This window comes from Theropithecus gelada, chromosome 14 (assembly GCF_003255815.1).
Source record: "Theropithecus gelada isolate Dixy chromosome 14, Tgel_1.0, whole genome shotgun sequence".
NCBI lineage: Eukaryota > Metazoa > Chordata > Mammalia > Primates > Cercopithecidae > Theropithecus > Theropithecus gelada.
In genome coordinates this window covers 63,743,675-63,760,179 of record NC_037682.1, presented here as the reverse complement: position 1 = coordinate 63,760,179, position 16,505 = coordinate 63,743,675, and the positions used below count along the sequence as shown (strand labels likewise).

The 16,505-nt window shown below is 44.7% G+C and overlaps 1 protein-coding gene across 1 annotated transcript in view; it reads left to right on the top strand.

Moving 5' to 3' along the window:
- The window catches only part of LOC112606808 (short transient receptor potential channel 2-like), a 27,517-nt gene extending 11,166 nt beyond the window's left edge, over nt 1–16,351 (top strand). Inside the window, exons 5-10 of the mRNA XM_025357709.1 lie at nt 1,046–1,224; nt 10,725–10,807; nt 11,049–11,221; nt 12,010–12,082; nt 15,427–15,554; nt 16,119–16,351. Of these exons, the coding sequence (XP_025213494.1) occupies nt 1,046–1,224; nt 10,725–10,807; nt 11,049–11,221; nt 12,010–12,082; nt 15,427–15,554; nt 16,119–16,351 (869 nt within the window). The remainder of the gene's footprint in view (nt 1–1,045; nt 1,225–10,724; nt 10,808–11,048; nt 11,222–12,009; nt 12,083–15,426; nt 15,555–16,118) is intronic.
- The last annotated feature ends 154 nt before the right edge of the window (nt 16,352–16,505 follow it).

Here is a 16,505-nt window from a genome sequence, read left to right as displayed (position 1 = left end):
TTATTTTTTTTTTTTTTTTTTTTTTTTTTGAGACGGAGTCTCGCTCTGTCTCCCGGGCTGGAGTTGCAGTGGCCGGATCTCAGCTCACTGCAAGCTCCGCCTCCCGGGTTCACGCCATTCTCCTGCCTCAGCCTCCCGAGTAGCTGGGACTACAGGCGCCGCCACCTCGCCCGGCTAGTTTTTTGTATTTTTAGTAGAGACGGGGTTTCACCCTGTTAGCCAGGATGGTCTCGATCTCCTGACCTTGTGATCCGCCCGCCTCGGCCTCCCAGAGTGCTGGGATTACAGGTGTGAGCCACCACGCCCGGCGGATAGATGTTTATGTAAGTGATGGAAGGCTACATAGTGGTTATAGTTATATAGTATATAATGTTTACTGAATTCTGTTTATACAAATCTCTGTTCACTAGGCACTACAGAAAAAACATAAGATCTGATTCCTATCCTCTAGGAATGTACGGTCTCATAAGGATTTGTCTGTTTTTAAGTTGGAAGTATTTGTAATGTTGTAAAGGAAGAGTGACATTGGAGGGGCATATGATTTGGAGGAAGTGAAGTACTGACTGGACAGTGTTAGGAACTAAAGATGTGGAGGGTTTGTGATATCGGAATGTGATACTGTGAGCATGTAGAGCACGTGGTGGTGGTGTGAGGGAGGTTGAAGTCTTATGATCCAGGAAGGGTTGATATATATCTCAGGTAATCCACTGGGCCCTTACTCTGCAGGTAACTTCTTAAAATGAGATATTGATGAGGTCCCTGGAGAAGGAATAGAATTCATGCTGAGAATGGTGTGGAACTGTGACAGAGGAATGATGACGAGAAGGCGAGGGACTGGATATGAGAATGCCCTGACTGGCCTGCTTGGCATTACCATACCCTGAGCACCTGAGCCTAAGGGGACATTTACTGATGACCTCCTTCTTCCTTTTGTTGGAGGTTACTCTCTATAGCTCCTTTCCTTAGTATTGACCTTTTCGTCCTCTTTTTCTCCCATTTATGCATTTCCATTCCCCACTTATTTTCTTTCTCTTTTTCCCTTGAGTTGATTTCCTGGCTCCAGCCTCAGGAGAGTTATGGGATCGACTTCGCCTGACCTGCTCCCAACCCTTCACGCGTCATCAGTCCTTTGGCCTGGCCTTTCTACGGGTGCGTTCTTCTCTGGACTCCTTAGATGACTCTGTGTTGGGTCCCTCAGCCCTTGTGAGCTCTGTGCTGAACAAGGTATGTATGATGGTGGAGTGAGGATTTAATGTTTGCCCTTCCTTTGCAGGTTTCTGGTTAAGAAGCTGGTGCTTGTTTGAGGCATAGACACACCCACACATACACACACACACACAAATACAAGTATCAGTGGGCTTGATACCCTTTCTTACAGGTAAGAGTGAACTCCTCTCTCTCACACAAGGAATAAGGAAATGAGTGAGCCTTGGATACAGTATACACAAAACTTTTGGACCATTTGCTCTTTAGCCATAAATAAATTATTCTTGGATCCAAACTTAACTTCGTACTTTATTTCTAAGTTATTGGGTGACTGTAGCTTTTATCAGACTTTTCCTTTGAGCACTGTAAGTCCCAAAGCTCCCGTGTAGTTTCTCTGTCATTATTCCCTTAAACAAAGTTATATCTTTACATGTGTGTTCTGCAGTTTCATTTGTTCCCCTGCTTTTCTCCCTGTACAACACAATATAGGCATACCTTGAAGATGTTCCAGATTTGGTTCCAGATCATGACAATAAAGCAAGTCACACACATTTTTTGGTTTTTCAGTGTATATAAGCCAACAATTATCTGAACCTTCAGCGAGTCTCACACTGTTGCCCAGGCTGGAGTGCAGTGGTGCGATCTTGGCTCACTGCAAGCTCCGCCTCCTGGGTTCATGCTACTCTCCTACCTCAGCCTCCCAAATGGCTGGGACTACAGGTGCCTGCCACCATGCCCGGCTAATTTTTTGTATTTTTAGTAGAGACAAGGTTTCACCATGTTAACCAGGATGGTTTTGATCTCCTGACCTCGTGATCCGCCTGCCTCGGCCTCCCAAAGTGCTGGGATTATACACTTGAGCCACCGCGCCCGGCCAGCGAGTCGTAATCTTTTTGCTAGTGGAGAATCTTGCCTCAGTGTTGATAGCTGCTGACAGATCAGGGTGGTTATTGCGGAAGGTTGGGCTGGCCATGGCAATTTTGTAAAATAAGACCGTTAAGTTTGCCACATCAATCTACTCTTCCTTTCATGAAAGAGTTCTCTGTAACATGTGATGCTGTTTGATAGCATTTTAACCACAGTACAACTTCTTTCAAAATTTGAGTCAATTCTCCCGAATCCAGCCACTGCTTTATCAACTAAGTTTATGTCATAGTCTAAATCTTTTTTTATCATTTCAATAATGTTCACAGCATCTTCACCAGGAGTAGATTTCATCTCAAGAAACCACTTTGCTCATCTATAAGAAGCAACTCCTCATCTGTTCAGGTTTTATCTTGAGATTGCAGTAATTCTGTCGCATCCTCATGTTCCATTTCTATTTCTAGTTCTCTTACTATTTCTTTTTTTTTTTTTTTTCTGAGACAAAGTCTCGCTCTGTTACCCAGGGCTGGAGTGCAATGGCATGATCTCGGCTCACTGCAACCTCTGCCTCCCGGATTCAAGCAATTCTCCCACCTCGGCCTCCAGAGTAGCTGGGAGTACAGTCACACAGCACCACGCCTGGCTAATTTTTTGTATTTTAGTAAAGATGGGTTTCACCATGTTGACCAGGCTAGTCTCAAACTCCTGGCCTCAAGTGATCCACCCGCCTCAGCCACCCAAAGTTCTGGGATTACAGGCGTGAGCCACCGCGCCCGGCCTGCTTCTCATACTATTTTGTGTCGCATTTGCAGTTACTTCCTCCCTTGAAGTCTTGAAAGCCCACAAGAGGGGAATCAACTTCTTCCAAACTCATGTTAATGTTGATATTTTGACCTCCTCCCATGAATCACCAGTATTCTTAATGGCATCCAAGATGGTAAATTATTTCCAGGAGGTTTTCATTTGCTTTCCTAGATCCATTAGAGGAATCACTATCTATATGACAGCTATAGCCTTACAGAATATATTTCTTAAATAGCAATGCTTGAAAGTTGAATTACTTCTTGATCTGTGGGCTGCAAAATGGATGTTATGTTAGTAGGCATGAAAACAACATTAAGCTCCTTGTTCATCTCCATCAGAGCTCTTGGCTTGGATGCATTACCAGTGAGCAGAAATGTTTTGAAAAGGAATCTTTCATTCTGAGTACTAGATTTCAACAGTGGGTTTAAAATATTCAGGAAACCATGCTGTAAACCGATGTACTGTCATCTAGGCTTTGTTGTTCCATTTATAGAGCACAGGCAGAGTAGATTCAGCATAATTCTTAAGGACCCTAGGATTTTTAGAATGGTAAATGAGCATTGGCTTCAACTTAAAGTCACCAGCTGCATTAGCCCTAAAGAGAGAGTTAGCTTGTCCTTTGAAGCCAGGCATTGACTTCTCTTCTCTGGCTATGAAAGTCCTAGACGGCATCTTTTTTTTTTTTTTTTTTTTCTTTTGAGACTGAGTCTTGCTCTGTGGCCCAGGCTGGAGTGCAGTGGCGCAATCTTGGCTCACCACAACCTCCACCTCCCAGGTTCAAGCAATTCTCCTGCCTCAGCCTCCCGAGTAGCTGGGACTATAGGCGCACACCACCACACCCGGCTAATTTTTGTATTAGTAGTAGAGATGGAGTTTCACCATATTGGCCAGGCTGGTCTCGAACTCCTGACCTTGTAATCCACCCACCTCAGACTTCCAAAGTGCTGGGATTACAGGCATGAGCCACCACGCCTGCCCGGCATCTTCTTTCAATAGAAGGCAGTTTCATCTACATTGAAAATCTGTTGTTTAGTGTAGCCACCTTCATCAGTGATCTTAGCTAGATCTTCTGGGTAACTTGCTATAGCTTGTCCATCAGCACTTGCTGCTTCGTCTTGCATTTTAATGTTAAGGAGATGGATTTTTCTTCCTTAAACTTCATGAACCAATCTCTGCTAGCTTCAGTCTTCTCTTCTGCAGCTTCTTCACCTCTCTCAGCCTTCATAGAATTGAAGAGGGTTAGGGCCTTGCTCTGGATTAGGCTTGGGATAAGTGTGTATCATGGCTGATTTGATCTATCCATGCTGTTAAAACTTTATCCATGTCAGCAATAAGGCTGTTTTGCTTTCTTATCATACATGTTTTCACTAGAGTAGCACTTTTAATTTTCTTCAAGAATTTTTTCAGCTGGATGTGGTGGCTCACGCCTGTAATCCTAGCACTGTGTAAGACCAAAGCAGGCAGATCCCTTGAGCTCAGGAGTTCAAGACCAGCCTGGGCAACATGGCAAAACCCTGTCTCTACATAAAATACAAAAATTGACCGGGCCCAGTGGCTCATGCCTATAATCCTAGCACTTTGGGAGGCCGAGGCAGGTGGATTGCCTGAGCTCTGGAGTTCAAGACCAGTTTGGGCAATACGGTGAAATCACGTCTCTACTAAAATACAAAAAATTAGCCGAGTGTGGCGGCGTGCACCTGTTGTCCCGGCTACTTGGGAGGCTGAGGCAGGAGAATTGCTTGAACCCGGGAGGCAGAGGTTGCAGTGAGCCAAGATCGTGCCGCTGCACTCCAGCTTGTGCAACAGAGCGAGACTCCGTCTTAAAAAAAAAAAAAAATTATCTGGGCATGGTGGCACATGCCTGTAATCCCAGCTACTTGGGAAGCCAAGGTGGGAGGATCACTTGAGCCTGGGAGGCAGAGGTTGCAGTGAGGTGAGATTGCACCACTGTACTCCAGCCTGGGTGACAGTGAGACCCTGTCTCAAAAAAAAGAATTTTTTCTTTGCATTTACCACTTGGCTAACTGTTTGCCACAGGAGGCCTAGCTTTCAGCCTACCTTAGCCTTCTTTAGCCTTTGCTATTCCTTTCTTACTAAAGCAGTCATCTCATCCCTCTTATCTTTCTCTCGTGGCTGTGCTTTCCTGCAGATTGATGTGGGCCGTTCTTCCTGGCCCCTGGACAGACCTTTCATCACCCTGCTCCCTGCAACCACAAAGTGAGAGACATGCCACTCTTCACTTCATTTGAATAGTTAGAGGCCATTTTAGGATTGTTAAATGGTCTAATTTTGATGCTGTTGTATCTCAGGGAGTTGGGAAGCCTGAAGAGGGAGAGAGACAGGGGAATGACCAGTCAGTGGAGCACACATACAATGTTTATCAATTAAGTTTGCCATCTTAGGCTAGGCACAGTGTCTCATACCTGTAAGGCTGAGATGGGAGAATCATTTGAGGTCAGGTGTCTCTGAAAAAAAAAGACCTTGTCTCTTAAAAAAAAAAAAAGAAAGAAACAGGCATGGTGGTACACATCTGTAGTCCCAGCTACTTGAGACTGAGGCAGGAAGATCACCTGAGACCAGGAGTTTGAGGCTGCAGTGAGCTATGATTAGTGCAGCTGCATTCCTGCCTGGGTGACAGAGCGATACCCTGTCTCAAAACCAAAAAAAAGTTTACCATCTTACGTGAGCACAATTCGTGGCACCCCCAAAACAGTTACAATAGTTACATTAAAGATCACTGATCACAGATCACTGTAACAAATGTAGTAATAATGAGAAGATTTGAAATGTGAGAAATACCGAAATGTGAGAATTACCAAAATGTGACGCAGCCACAGGAAGTGAGCACATACTGTTAGCAAAATGGTGCCGATAGACTTGCAGCGTTGTCACAAACCTGCCTTTTTTTTTAAGCACACAGTATCTATGAAGCACAATAAAATGAAGTACGCCTGTACTCCTAAGATAAGATATATGGATTTCTAGCCCTGAGGTTATATCAATTTACTTCGATTTGCTCAACCAGGCTTCTAGTTTTTTTCTTAAGCCTATTCTGACTCCTCTTGCTTTGTTGTTACACTTGTTTATCTTTCTAAGCCAGTACCCTCCATCATATTTCATTCATAAAAAATGAGTGTTTTATCATACAAAGCTAGAGTCATGGAATTTTAGAGATCATCCAACCCCCACCATCTCATTTTCCATCTCAGATAGGAAAACTTCTATATGTTCAGAGTCCTACAGTGAGTCAGAACAGCATAAGGACTAGGTCTCCTGTCCCTACACTCTGCCTACACTACACACTCTGCCTCTTGTGCACACAAGAAACTTTCTTAGAAGTTTCAAACCTTTCACAACCAAAAGAATCCCAGTTCACATGAGCGAACTTCACAAGAGTCAATCCTTTTGAGGTTCCTGAGAAAAAGAAGAGGCAGCACTGGGAAGAGAAAATGAAGTTAGAGCAGAAAGAACAAGAGTAGATCCTTTTGTCGTGCAGTTTTAGGAGAGATCCAGAGAGCTAAGACAAAGTCAAATTTGGTCTGAGACTACTCTTCCATTGTGGAAAGGGCTAAAAAATGTAAAAGGACCGACAGTGGCAGTTCGGTGTGCCCTACCAGGTTCCACTGCTGCAGTGCTAAGAGCTGACATGAGTGGAGCTCGATCTCTGTGATCCTGCCTAGTCAATAAAATGAAGCTCCATGAGATTAGGAACCTGTCGGTCTCGTTCTGTAATGCATTCCTGGCACCTAGAACATTGCCCAGAGCAAAGTAGCCTTTTAGTGTAAATGTTCATTATATAAGTGACCTTTTAAAGGGGAGTTGTAGATAGAGTCACCATAAAACTTATCATCCAAACCAGGACACTTTAAGGGCAAAGGAGAATGCTATTAATAATTACACTAAGTCCAGGCACAGTGGCTCATGCCTTTAATTCTAGCACTTGCAGAGACCAAAGTGGGAGGATCATTTGAGCCCAGAAATTCAGGACCAGCCTGGGCAACATAGCGAGATGCTGTCTCCACAAAAAAAGTATTTATTTATTTTTTTATTTTTATTTTTTTATATTTTTGAGACGGAGTCTCACTCTGTCACCCAGGCTGGAGTGCAGTGGTGCGATCTTGGCTCACTGCAAGCTCCTTCTCCCAGGTTCATGCCATTCTCCTGCCTCACCCTCCCCAGCAGCTGGGACTATAGGCACATGCCACTATGCCCAGATAATTTTTTGTACTTTTAGTAGAGACGGGGTTTCACCGTGTCAGCCAAGATGGTCTCCATCCCCTGACCGTGTGATCTGCCCACTTCAGTCTCCCAAAGTACTGGGATTACAGGTGGGATTACAGGAGTGCAGTGGCGTGATCACTCACTACGACCTCCACCTCCTGGGTTCAAACAATCCTCCCGCCTCAACCTCCCAGTAGCTGGAACTACAAGTGCATACTACCAGGCCCAAATAATTTTTTTTTTTTTAAAAGACAAAGTCGGGGAGGGCACAGTGGCTCAAGCCTGTAATCCCAGCACTTTGGGAGGCCGAGACAGGCGGATCACGAGGTCAGGAGATCGAGACCATCCTGGCTAACTTGGTGAAACCGCGTCTCTACTAAAAATACAAAAAATTAGCCGGGTGCGGTGGCGGGCACCTGTAGTCCCAGCTACACAGGAGGCTGAGGCAAGAGAATGGCGTGAACCCGGGAGGCGGAGCTTGCAGTGAGCAGAGATTGCGCCACTGCACTCCAGCCTGAGCGACAGAGCGAGACTCCGTCTCAAAAAAAAAAAAAAAGACAAAGTCTCGCTCTGTCGCCCGGGCTGGAGCACAGTGGCATGATCTCAGCTCACTGCAACCTTCCACCTCTATTTTTTATAGAGACTAAGGTCTCACTATGTTGCCCAGGCTGGTCTCAAACTCCTGAGCTCAAGCAGTCCTCTTGTCTCAGCCTCCCACTGTGCTGGGATTACAGGCGTGTACCACCACACCCAGCCTCTACAAAAAATTTAAAAATTAGGTGCAGTGACTCATGCCTGTAATCCCAACACTTTGGGAGGCCAAGGCGAATGGATCGCTTGAGCCCTGGAGTTTGAGACCAGACTGTGCAACATAGCAAAACCCCATCTCTACAAAAAATAACAAATAAGGCATGGTGGTGTACGCCTGTAGTCCCAGCTACTCAGGAGGCTGAAGTGGTAGGATCACTTGAGCCTGGGAGTTCAAGGCTTCAGTGAGCTGTGATTGTTCCATTGCACTCCAGCCTAGGCAACAGAGCTAGACCCTGTCTGAAGAAAAAAATAAATAAAAATTAGCCAGGCATGGTGGCCCATGCCTGCCGTCCTAGATACTTAGGAGGCTGACGTAGGAGGATCACTTGAGCCCAGGAGGTCAAGGTTGCAGTGAGCCATAATCATACCACTACATTCCAGCCTGAGTGACAGAGTGAGGCCCTGTCTCAAAACATAATAATAATAATTATCATTATTATTTTTATACGGAGACAACAGATACAAGGTAGGACTATTCCAGGCAAACCAGTACCTATGTTCACCCCAGTTTTAGGATAAACAAAAGTTTCTCAGGGTTCTTTTCCATTTTGGCCATCTACATTACCCTGCACTTCTAGGACCATGGTGGGATGGAGGTCAAAGGGAGTCAGCAACTGCAGAGCCTTGTCAGAAGGGTATTGAACATCAGCAACAGGGTGAAACATACATGCAGGTACTTCGTGAAACTGTAGCGAAGGAATGACCTGAAACATTTCAGCAAGAGACAGATGCTACATGTAAGCTGGGATTACAGATTGATGGCACTCAGTTTTATAATTTAGGATGCCTAAAACGTCATAGACTTTTTTCCTAATGAATCATTTTAATTGGTATGTTATAGTGAAAGCAAAACATAGGGCTTTTAACTCTGTGAAACGGGGTTATTATGATCACCAGTTTTCTCGTAAGAAAAGCACAGAGAAATTTAGTGGGGTGACCCAGGTCACACTGCCAAATAAGTCTTGAAGTGGATTTGAACCCAGGCCACTTGATTCCAACTAATCTTTGCTCAGAAGCTAATAATTAATCATTTTATAATAATTAATTTCCTGATAATCTCACTTAGAGTTAAGGTTAAAATAAACTATCTCTACACACCTATCTAGTTACCCTTTCTAGTAGCATTCACTGTAACATTCATGAGACAAGGTAAAGAAAAAATGAAAACCCTGGAAAATTAAAGAAAAAATTTCAGGATTATTGCTAGGTCCAAGAAAAGATTGTAATGGTAATTAGAAAATATTAAAGAGTTAATGAGAATGAAAATACTACTCAAGCTTGTAGAATGAAGCCAAAGCCATGCTTTACAAGAAAGACATTTACCTTTAAAATAACCTGTGATAGAAGAATCAGAGTTGAAAATTAAAGACAAAAATTTTTTTACGGTAAGGGAAAAAGGAAATTTCTATAAATAAAAAAGGAAAAAGGAATTAGGAGGCCGGGAGCAGTGGCTCACACCTGTAATCCCAGCACTTTTGGAGGCCGAGGCAGGCAGATGACTTGAGGCCAGGAGTTCAAGACCATCCTGGCCAACATGGCAAAACCCTGTTTCTACTAAAAATACAAAAATTAGCTGGCTGTGGTGGTGCACGCCTGTAATCCTAGCTACTCAGGAGGCTGAGGCACAAGAATCACTTGAACCTGAGAGGCGGAGGTTGTAGTGAGCTGAGATCACGCCACTGCACGCCATCCTAGATGGCAGAGTATGACTGTGTCTCAAAAAAGAAAAAATAATTAGGGGCCAGGTGCAATGGCACGTGCCTGTAATCTCAGTGGTTTGGGAGGCCGAGGAGGGACGATCGCTTGAGCCCAAGAGTTTGAGACCAGCCTGTGCAACATAGTGAGACCTTGTCTCTACAAAAAAAATTTTTTAATTAGCTGGGCATGGTGGTGTGAGCCTGTGGTCCCAGCTGCTCGAGAGGCTGAGGTGAGAGAATTGCTTGAGCCCCAGAGTTCAAGGCTACAGTGAGCCATGATCCTGCCACTGCATCCCAGCCTGGGTAGAGCAAGACCCAATTTTTTTTTTTCTTCTTTTTATTTGAGACAGGGTCTCACTCTTGTCACCTTGCTGGAGTGCAGTGGTGCAGTCACAGCTCACTGCAGCCTTGGCTTCTGAAGCCCAAGAAGTCCTCCCACCTCAGCACCTCAGCCTCCCAAGTAGCTAGGACCACAGACATGTACCACCATGCCTGGCTAATTTTTTTATTTTTTTATAGACAGGATCTTACTATGTTGCTCAGGCTGGTCTGAAACTCCTGGGCTCTAGCAGTCCTCCCACCTTGGCCTCCTAAAGTGCTGAGATTACAGCCACGAATCACTGTACCGAGGCTGAGATCCCATCTCTTTTTTAAAAAGTAGGGGTATAATCACAGATAAATTGAATTTTGACAAAGAATTAAGAAACCAGCATACTACGATATAAATAAAATCTGTATGCAGAAATTATTTGGGAGATTATTGCACATAGACATTTCTGGAGCAAGGAGGTTATAAAATGCCTGTGATAGGTATGGTGGCTAATGCTAGAGACACATCTATATGCATACATACACACACATCTCTTTATAGATGGCTAGAAATTGTGGCTTAAAATTGGTAGGTTTTTAGTTGCAAGTTAACAAAATTCTTCACAAAATAAATCATACTAAAAACTAAACAATATTATTTGATAATATTTAGAAGGAAATAATGAAATAAACGTCCCCAAAAAGTTCAGTCATTTGAGTAGTTTGACAGTTTGAGTAGGCCCTGGCACTAGGTAGCAGTGTCCCCTGGTGGTGAATCTTGGTATTTCATATCTCTCAATTTTTTTTCCTCAGGGTTCTGATGCTCAGGAGTCTGGTCCTAGCCCCTGGCTAGCTAATCCTTCCATCTGGAGGACATTCTTCCCACATCCCCATACGTATGTACTTGACAGAGTGGAAGTCTCCCAGCCACCTCTCAGGTCTTTCTCCTGGAAAAGAAATGCTATCAAGTCACTGACAAGCACACAAGACCAGCCTGGGTTCACCAAATTAATCACATACTCTAGGCCTAACCCTATCTGTATATTAAACTAGCTTTCTTGCTTAAATGCCATTGACATGAGTGAGCAGAATAAGACCTATATTTCAAGTGGAACCAAGTACTCTCTTTCCCTGCAGGGATACCAAGGAAATTTCAGAGCTCAGGAATATCCTAACACAGATGCAGCCAGGGACTCTGGGGCGTTCAGCCCACATGGTGCTTTCTGCTGCCCGCAGGGTGCCTCCAGTCAGTGTGGCAAGTCCAAAGAACAACCATGCAGAATCAGGTTCCAGTCCTCCAGACAGGGCAGGTGAGTCCACATGACCTGTTCCTTCCTGTCCCTAGCAATGCCCTTCCTCCCTGAATCTACCATTGCTATACAGGGATGGCTCACTAGAGGAACTTCATGTGATAGAAAAGATAATTGCTGGTGTCTTGTTACCAAAAGACAAATCAAATATTGTATAGTAACTGAAAGAGCACTGGCCTAGGAATCAGCAATCCTTATCTCTTTGGGCCTCAGCTGTCTACCACAGAAGGAAAGATGTAGTTTATTATTTTAAGAGAAAGAGACTAGAAGGGAACTCATAATTTTGGGGCACCTACTATAGGCTGGGCCCTGGAGCTATGAAAGCACTTTAAAATATATTAAATGCTATACAAAGTGTTTCATAAATTCAGGATAACCAGACGAATGGAAGTTGATAGTTTTTATTGTCACTCATTTGACAGATATTTATTAAGCATCGTTTGTGCCAGGCTCTGTGCTAGACATCAGGGATACCGCAGTAAATAAAATAGCAATGCTCCTTCCCTAGTGGAGAAACACATGTCAGTGTCACACAAATAAATTTAAATCTTCAAACTGTGATGAGTACTGTCAAGGAAAAGCATAATTGGATGACTGGATGTAGATTAGAGAATCCAGGGAAAGTGCCGCATAGGAATTAGCATTTCATCTAAGACTTGGAAGAGTGAGAAAGGCACACTCTTTGCCTCCAGGCAAAGAGGGTAGAAGGAATATTCTTAGAAGAAGTAACATCACATGTGAAGACTGTTTTGTTTAAGAGCTATATTTAATGAGCATTTCTAATACAGAGCCCAGAGCAGAGGAGCAAAACTCTGAGAATGATGTGGGCAGAATGAAAAGAAGGAAAGTGCAGCACCAAAGGTAAGTAGATCAACATGAAAGACCCAAATCACCTCCCCAAACCTTATTGCCCTTTTGCAGCTGTCCTTACCCCCAGTCTTGTTTCATTAAGGTCAGAGAGTATCCTTGTGTCTGGGTTTAACCTGTGGGTCTAGACCTAAGGGCATTGAAGAAAAGATATCCTTGTCCACATGTTGTCAGGTTTGGAACTAGGCAAAGAGGCAGTCCTGTAGTGAACCAGAATCTGAAGATGAGTATGCTGTATTTCATGGGCTTCATCAAAATCTAAATCTTTGGCTGGGCACAGTGGCTCACGCCTGTAATCCCAATACTTTGGGAGGCCAAGGTGGGTGGATCACCTGAGGTCAGGAGTTCAAGACCAGCCTGGCCAACACGGCGAAACCCTGTTTCTACTAAAAATACAAAAATTAGTCGAGTGTGGTGGTACGTTCCTATAATCCCAGCTACTCAGGAGGCTGAGGCAGGAGAATCGCTTGAACCCAGGAGGCGGAGGTTGCAGTGAGCTGAGATCACACCATTGCACTCCAGCCTGGGCAACAAGAGTGAAACTGTCTCCAAAAAAAAAAAAAAAAATCTGAATCTTTTCTGCTTCAAAGGACACTGTCAAGAAAGTAAAAGACAACCCATAGAATATGGAGGAAAGTATTTGCATATCATATATTCAGTAAGGCTCTTTTTTTTTTTTTTTTTGAAAAAGATTTAAAAAAAAAAAAAAAAAAGAGACAGAGTCTCGCCCTGTTGCCCAGGCTGGAGTGCAGTGGCCAGATCTCAGCTCACTGCAAGCTCCGCCTCCCGGGTTTACGCCATTCTCCTGCCTCAGCCTCCCGAGTAGCTGGGACTACAAGCGAACGCCACCTCGCCCGGCTAGTTTTTTGTATTTTATTTTTTTTAGTAGAGATGGGGTTTCACCGGGTTAGCCAGGATGGTCTCGATCTCCTGACCTTGTGATCCGCCCGTCTCGGCCTCCCAAAGTGCTGGGATTACAGGCTTGAGCCACCGCGCCTGGCCCAGTAAGGCTCTTTTATCTAAAATATATAAAGAACCTTTACAAGTCAACAGTAGAAAGATACCCTAATTTTTAGAATGGACAAATAATCTGAATAGAATTTTCTCCAAAGAAGATATATAAATGGCTATTAAGCACATAGAAGATGCTCAACATCATTAGCCATCAGAGAAATGCCAATCAAAACCCCACAATGATTATTTCACACCTGCTAGGATGATGTAATAAAAAAGATGGACAATAACAAGTGTTGGCAAAGATATGGAGAAATTGAAACTCTCATACATATTGCCAGTGGGAATGTAAATTAGTGCAGCTGATTGGAAAACAGTTTAGCAGTTTTTCAAAATGTTTATATGGAGTTACCATATGACCTAGCAGTTCAACTCCTAGGTGTATACTTCCAAAGAATTGATAACAGGTGTTCACACAGAAACTTACAGCCAAATGTTCAGAGCAACATTATTAATAATAGCCCAGAAATCGAAACAACCCAAGTGTCTATCAGCTGATAAATAAAATGTGGTATATCTATGCTGTGGAATATTACTCTGCCATAAAAAAGGAATATAGTACTGATACCTGCTCCAACATGGATGAACCTTGAAACCATACTAAGTGTAAGAAGTCAGTCACAAAAAACCATATAGTATATGATTTCATGTCCAGAATAGGCAATTCCAAACCACTAAAGTAGATTAGCAGTTGCCAGAGTCTGGTTCAGGCTTTCTTTTCTTTTCTTTCTTTCTTTTTTTTTTGAGACAAAGTGTTGTTCTGGCACCCAGGCTGGAGTGCAGTGGCACAATCTCGGCTCACTGCAACCTCCACCTTCTAGTTCAAGCCATTCTCCTGCCTCAGCCACCCAAGTAGCAGGGACTACCGGTGTACACCACCACACCCAGGTAATTTTTGTGTTTTCAGTAGAGATGGGGTTTTGCCATGTTGGCCAGGGTGGTCTTGAACTCCTGACCTCAGGTGATCCATCTGCCTCGGCCTCCCAAAATTCTGGGATTACAGGCATGAGCCACTGCGCCCAGCCTGGGTTCTGGGTTTCTTTTGGGAGTAGTGAAAATGTTCTGGAATTACATGGTTGTGGTTACAGAACTCTGTCAATACAGGGTTTTGAATTGAATTTATATATATATAAACAATTGAAAATTGATGGAGTTGGCCGGGCGCGGTGGCTCAAGCCTGTAATCCTAGCACTTTGGGAGGCCGAGACGGGCGGATCACGAGGTCAGGAGATCGAGACCATCCTGGCTAACACGGTGAAACCCCGTCTCTACTAAAAAATACAAAAAACTAGCCAGGCGAGGTGGCTGGCGCCTGTAGTCCCAGCTACTCGGGAGGCTGAGGCAGGAGAATAGCGTAAACCCGGGAGGCGGAGCTTGCAGTGAGCTGAGATCCGGCCACTGTACTCCAGTCTGGGTGACAGAGCGAGACTCCGTCTCAAAAAAAAAAAAAAAAAAAGAAAACTGATGGAGTTGTGCTTTCTCACTCAGTCTGGAGTGCAGTGGCGTGATCTCAGCTCACTGCAACCTCAGCCTCCCAGGTTCAAGCTGTTCTCCTGCCGCAGCCTCCCAAGCTGGGTCTACAGGTGCACGTCACCACACCCAGCTAATTTTTGTTTTTTGTTTGTTTGTTTGAGATGGAGTTTTGCTCTTGTTGCCCAGACTGGAGTGCAACGGGGCAATCTCAGCTCACCACAACCTCTGTCTCCCGGGTTCAAGCGATTCTCCTGCCTCAGCCTCTTGAGTAGCTGGGATTACAGGCGCCCGCCACCACTCCCAGCTAATTTTTGTATTTTTATTAGAGACAGGGTTTCTCCGTCTTGGTCAGACTGGTCTCAAACTCCCAACCTCAGGTGATCCCCCCACCTCGGCCTCCCAGAGTGGTGGGATTACAGGCGTAAGCCACTGCGTCCGGCCTAATTTTTGTATTTTTAGTAGAGACAGGCAAATGTTGGCCAGGCTGGTCTCAAACTCCTGACCTCAGGTTATCCGCCTGCCTTGGCCTCCCAGAGTGCTGGGATTACAGGTGTGAGCCACCACACCTGGCCTTGAATTTATATTTTTAAAGAGTGAGTTTTACGGTATGTGTACTATATTTCAATTAAAAAATAATAACGCAAGGGCGATAATGGAATCTCTGTTCTCAGATGTTCAAAGGTTAAATGTCTTCCCTCAAGTCTGGTACATCAGGTGGGAAAACCAGGACCCCAACCCAGGGTTTCTAGGTCTACATTAACTCTTCTGCATTATTTTTGCTCTGATTCCAGGCTCCTTCAGCCCTTATGGCCTCTTACTAATAGCTGGTCTTTAACTGTTCTTTCTCACAGGCCTGTATCCAACTCTAATTCTCGGCCAAACAGGAGGGAGACAGCAAGAGCAAGGCAAAAAAAACAGCACCGACCCCAGGCCCAAAGCAGTGGTGACCAGGATAGTGGACTGTGCCCGATTTGTGCAGGTAAGATGCTTGTGCACAGGGAGTTGTTGTATGACAACTAGGCATTCCTTGAGGGAGGAATGGGAGATCTGAGAGTACTGCCAAGAAACATTTGAATTTGGAGTGCTGGCTTCTGTCATCTCTGCAGCTCTCAGGTGTGGAACTGTATTTTTAGTCAAGTGTAATTCAAGACAAGTGTGTACTGAGCACCTGTTCACACTGTGCCGGCTAAGCTGAGGAAGGGACATGGGCCCTGCCCTCTGGCGAAGCATGAAACCAAACAATGTAAAACACAATCGGAGAGGGCCTAGAACTTCCTTCGTAACTTTTTCCTATATGTCCAAATGCTGGTTGCTGTTTCAGTCTCTGTTCAAATGGTTCTTCTTGGCCAAGTGTTCTCTTATCTGCCCAGATCATCTTTCCCGACTAAGCTTCTGCAGGATTCTCTGATTCCCTTGGACTTAGCACTTCTCACTGTCTGCTGTGTATCAATGTTATTTGTCTTCATAGCTTATCCAGACTTCTTGGGGTGACATCCTGCCTGGGAGCAGGCCATTTTGTTTACCTCCTTCTCTCCCCAAATAGGCTCCTTCAGGATTGAGATTCTTCCCCAGCATGCTGCCACTTGTGGAGAGACCTCCCCACCTCACCCAGCTTCTCCCTCCTCATCATCTTCGTCCGAGTCTGTACTGTGGGTGTCCTCCCCAGAAAGTTCACCCCCTGTCTCCTGGGTTCAGTGCCCTATCTGCCAGTTGCAGTTCTCAGCAAGAGAAATAGAAGAGCATGCCAGTATATGTGGGGACTTCCCTCAGGCATGAGCCATGAGGTCCTGTGGTTTTACCCCACCCTCTAAGACTGAGATGGGGACTGAATAGCTTGAGAGCTGAGAAAGGCTGATGAGGCTGAAGCTCCCTCTCTCCTCCCCTCCACTCATTCCCTCAGGACTCTGCCTGAGGGCACCTCTGTGCCTAG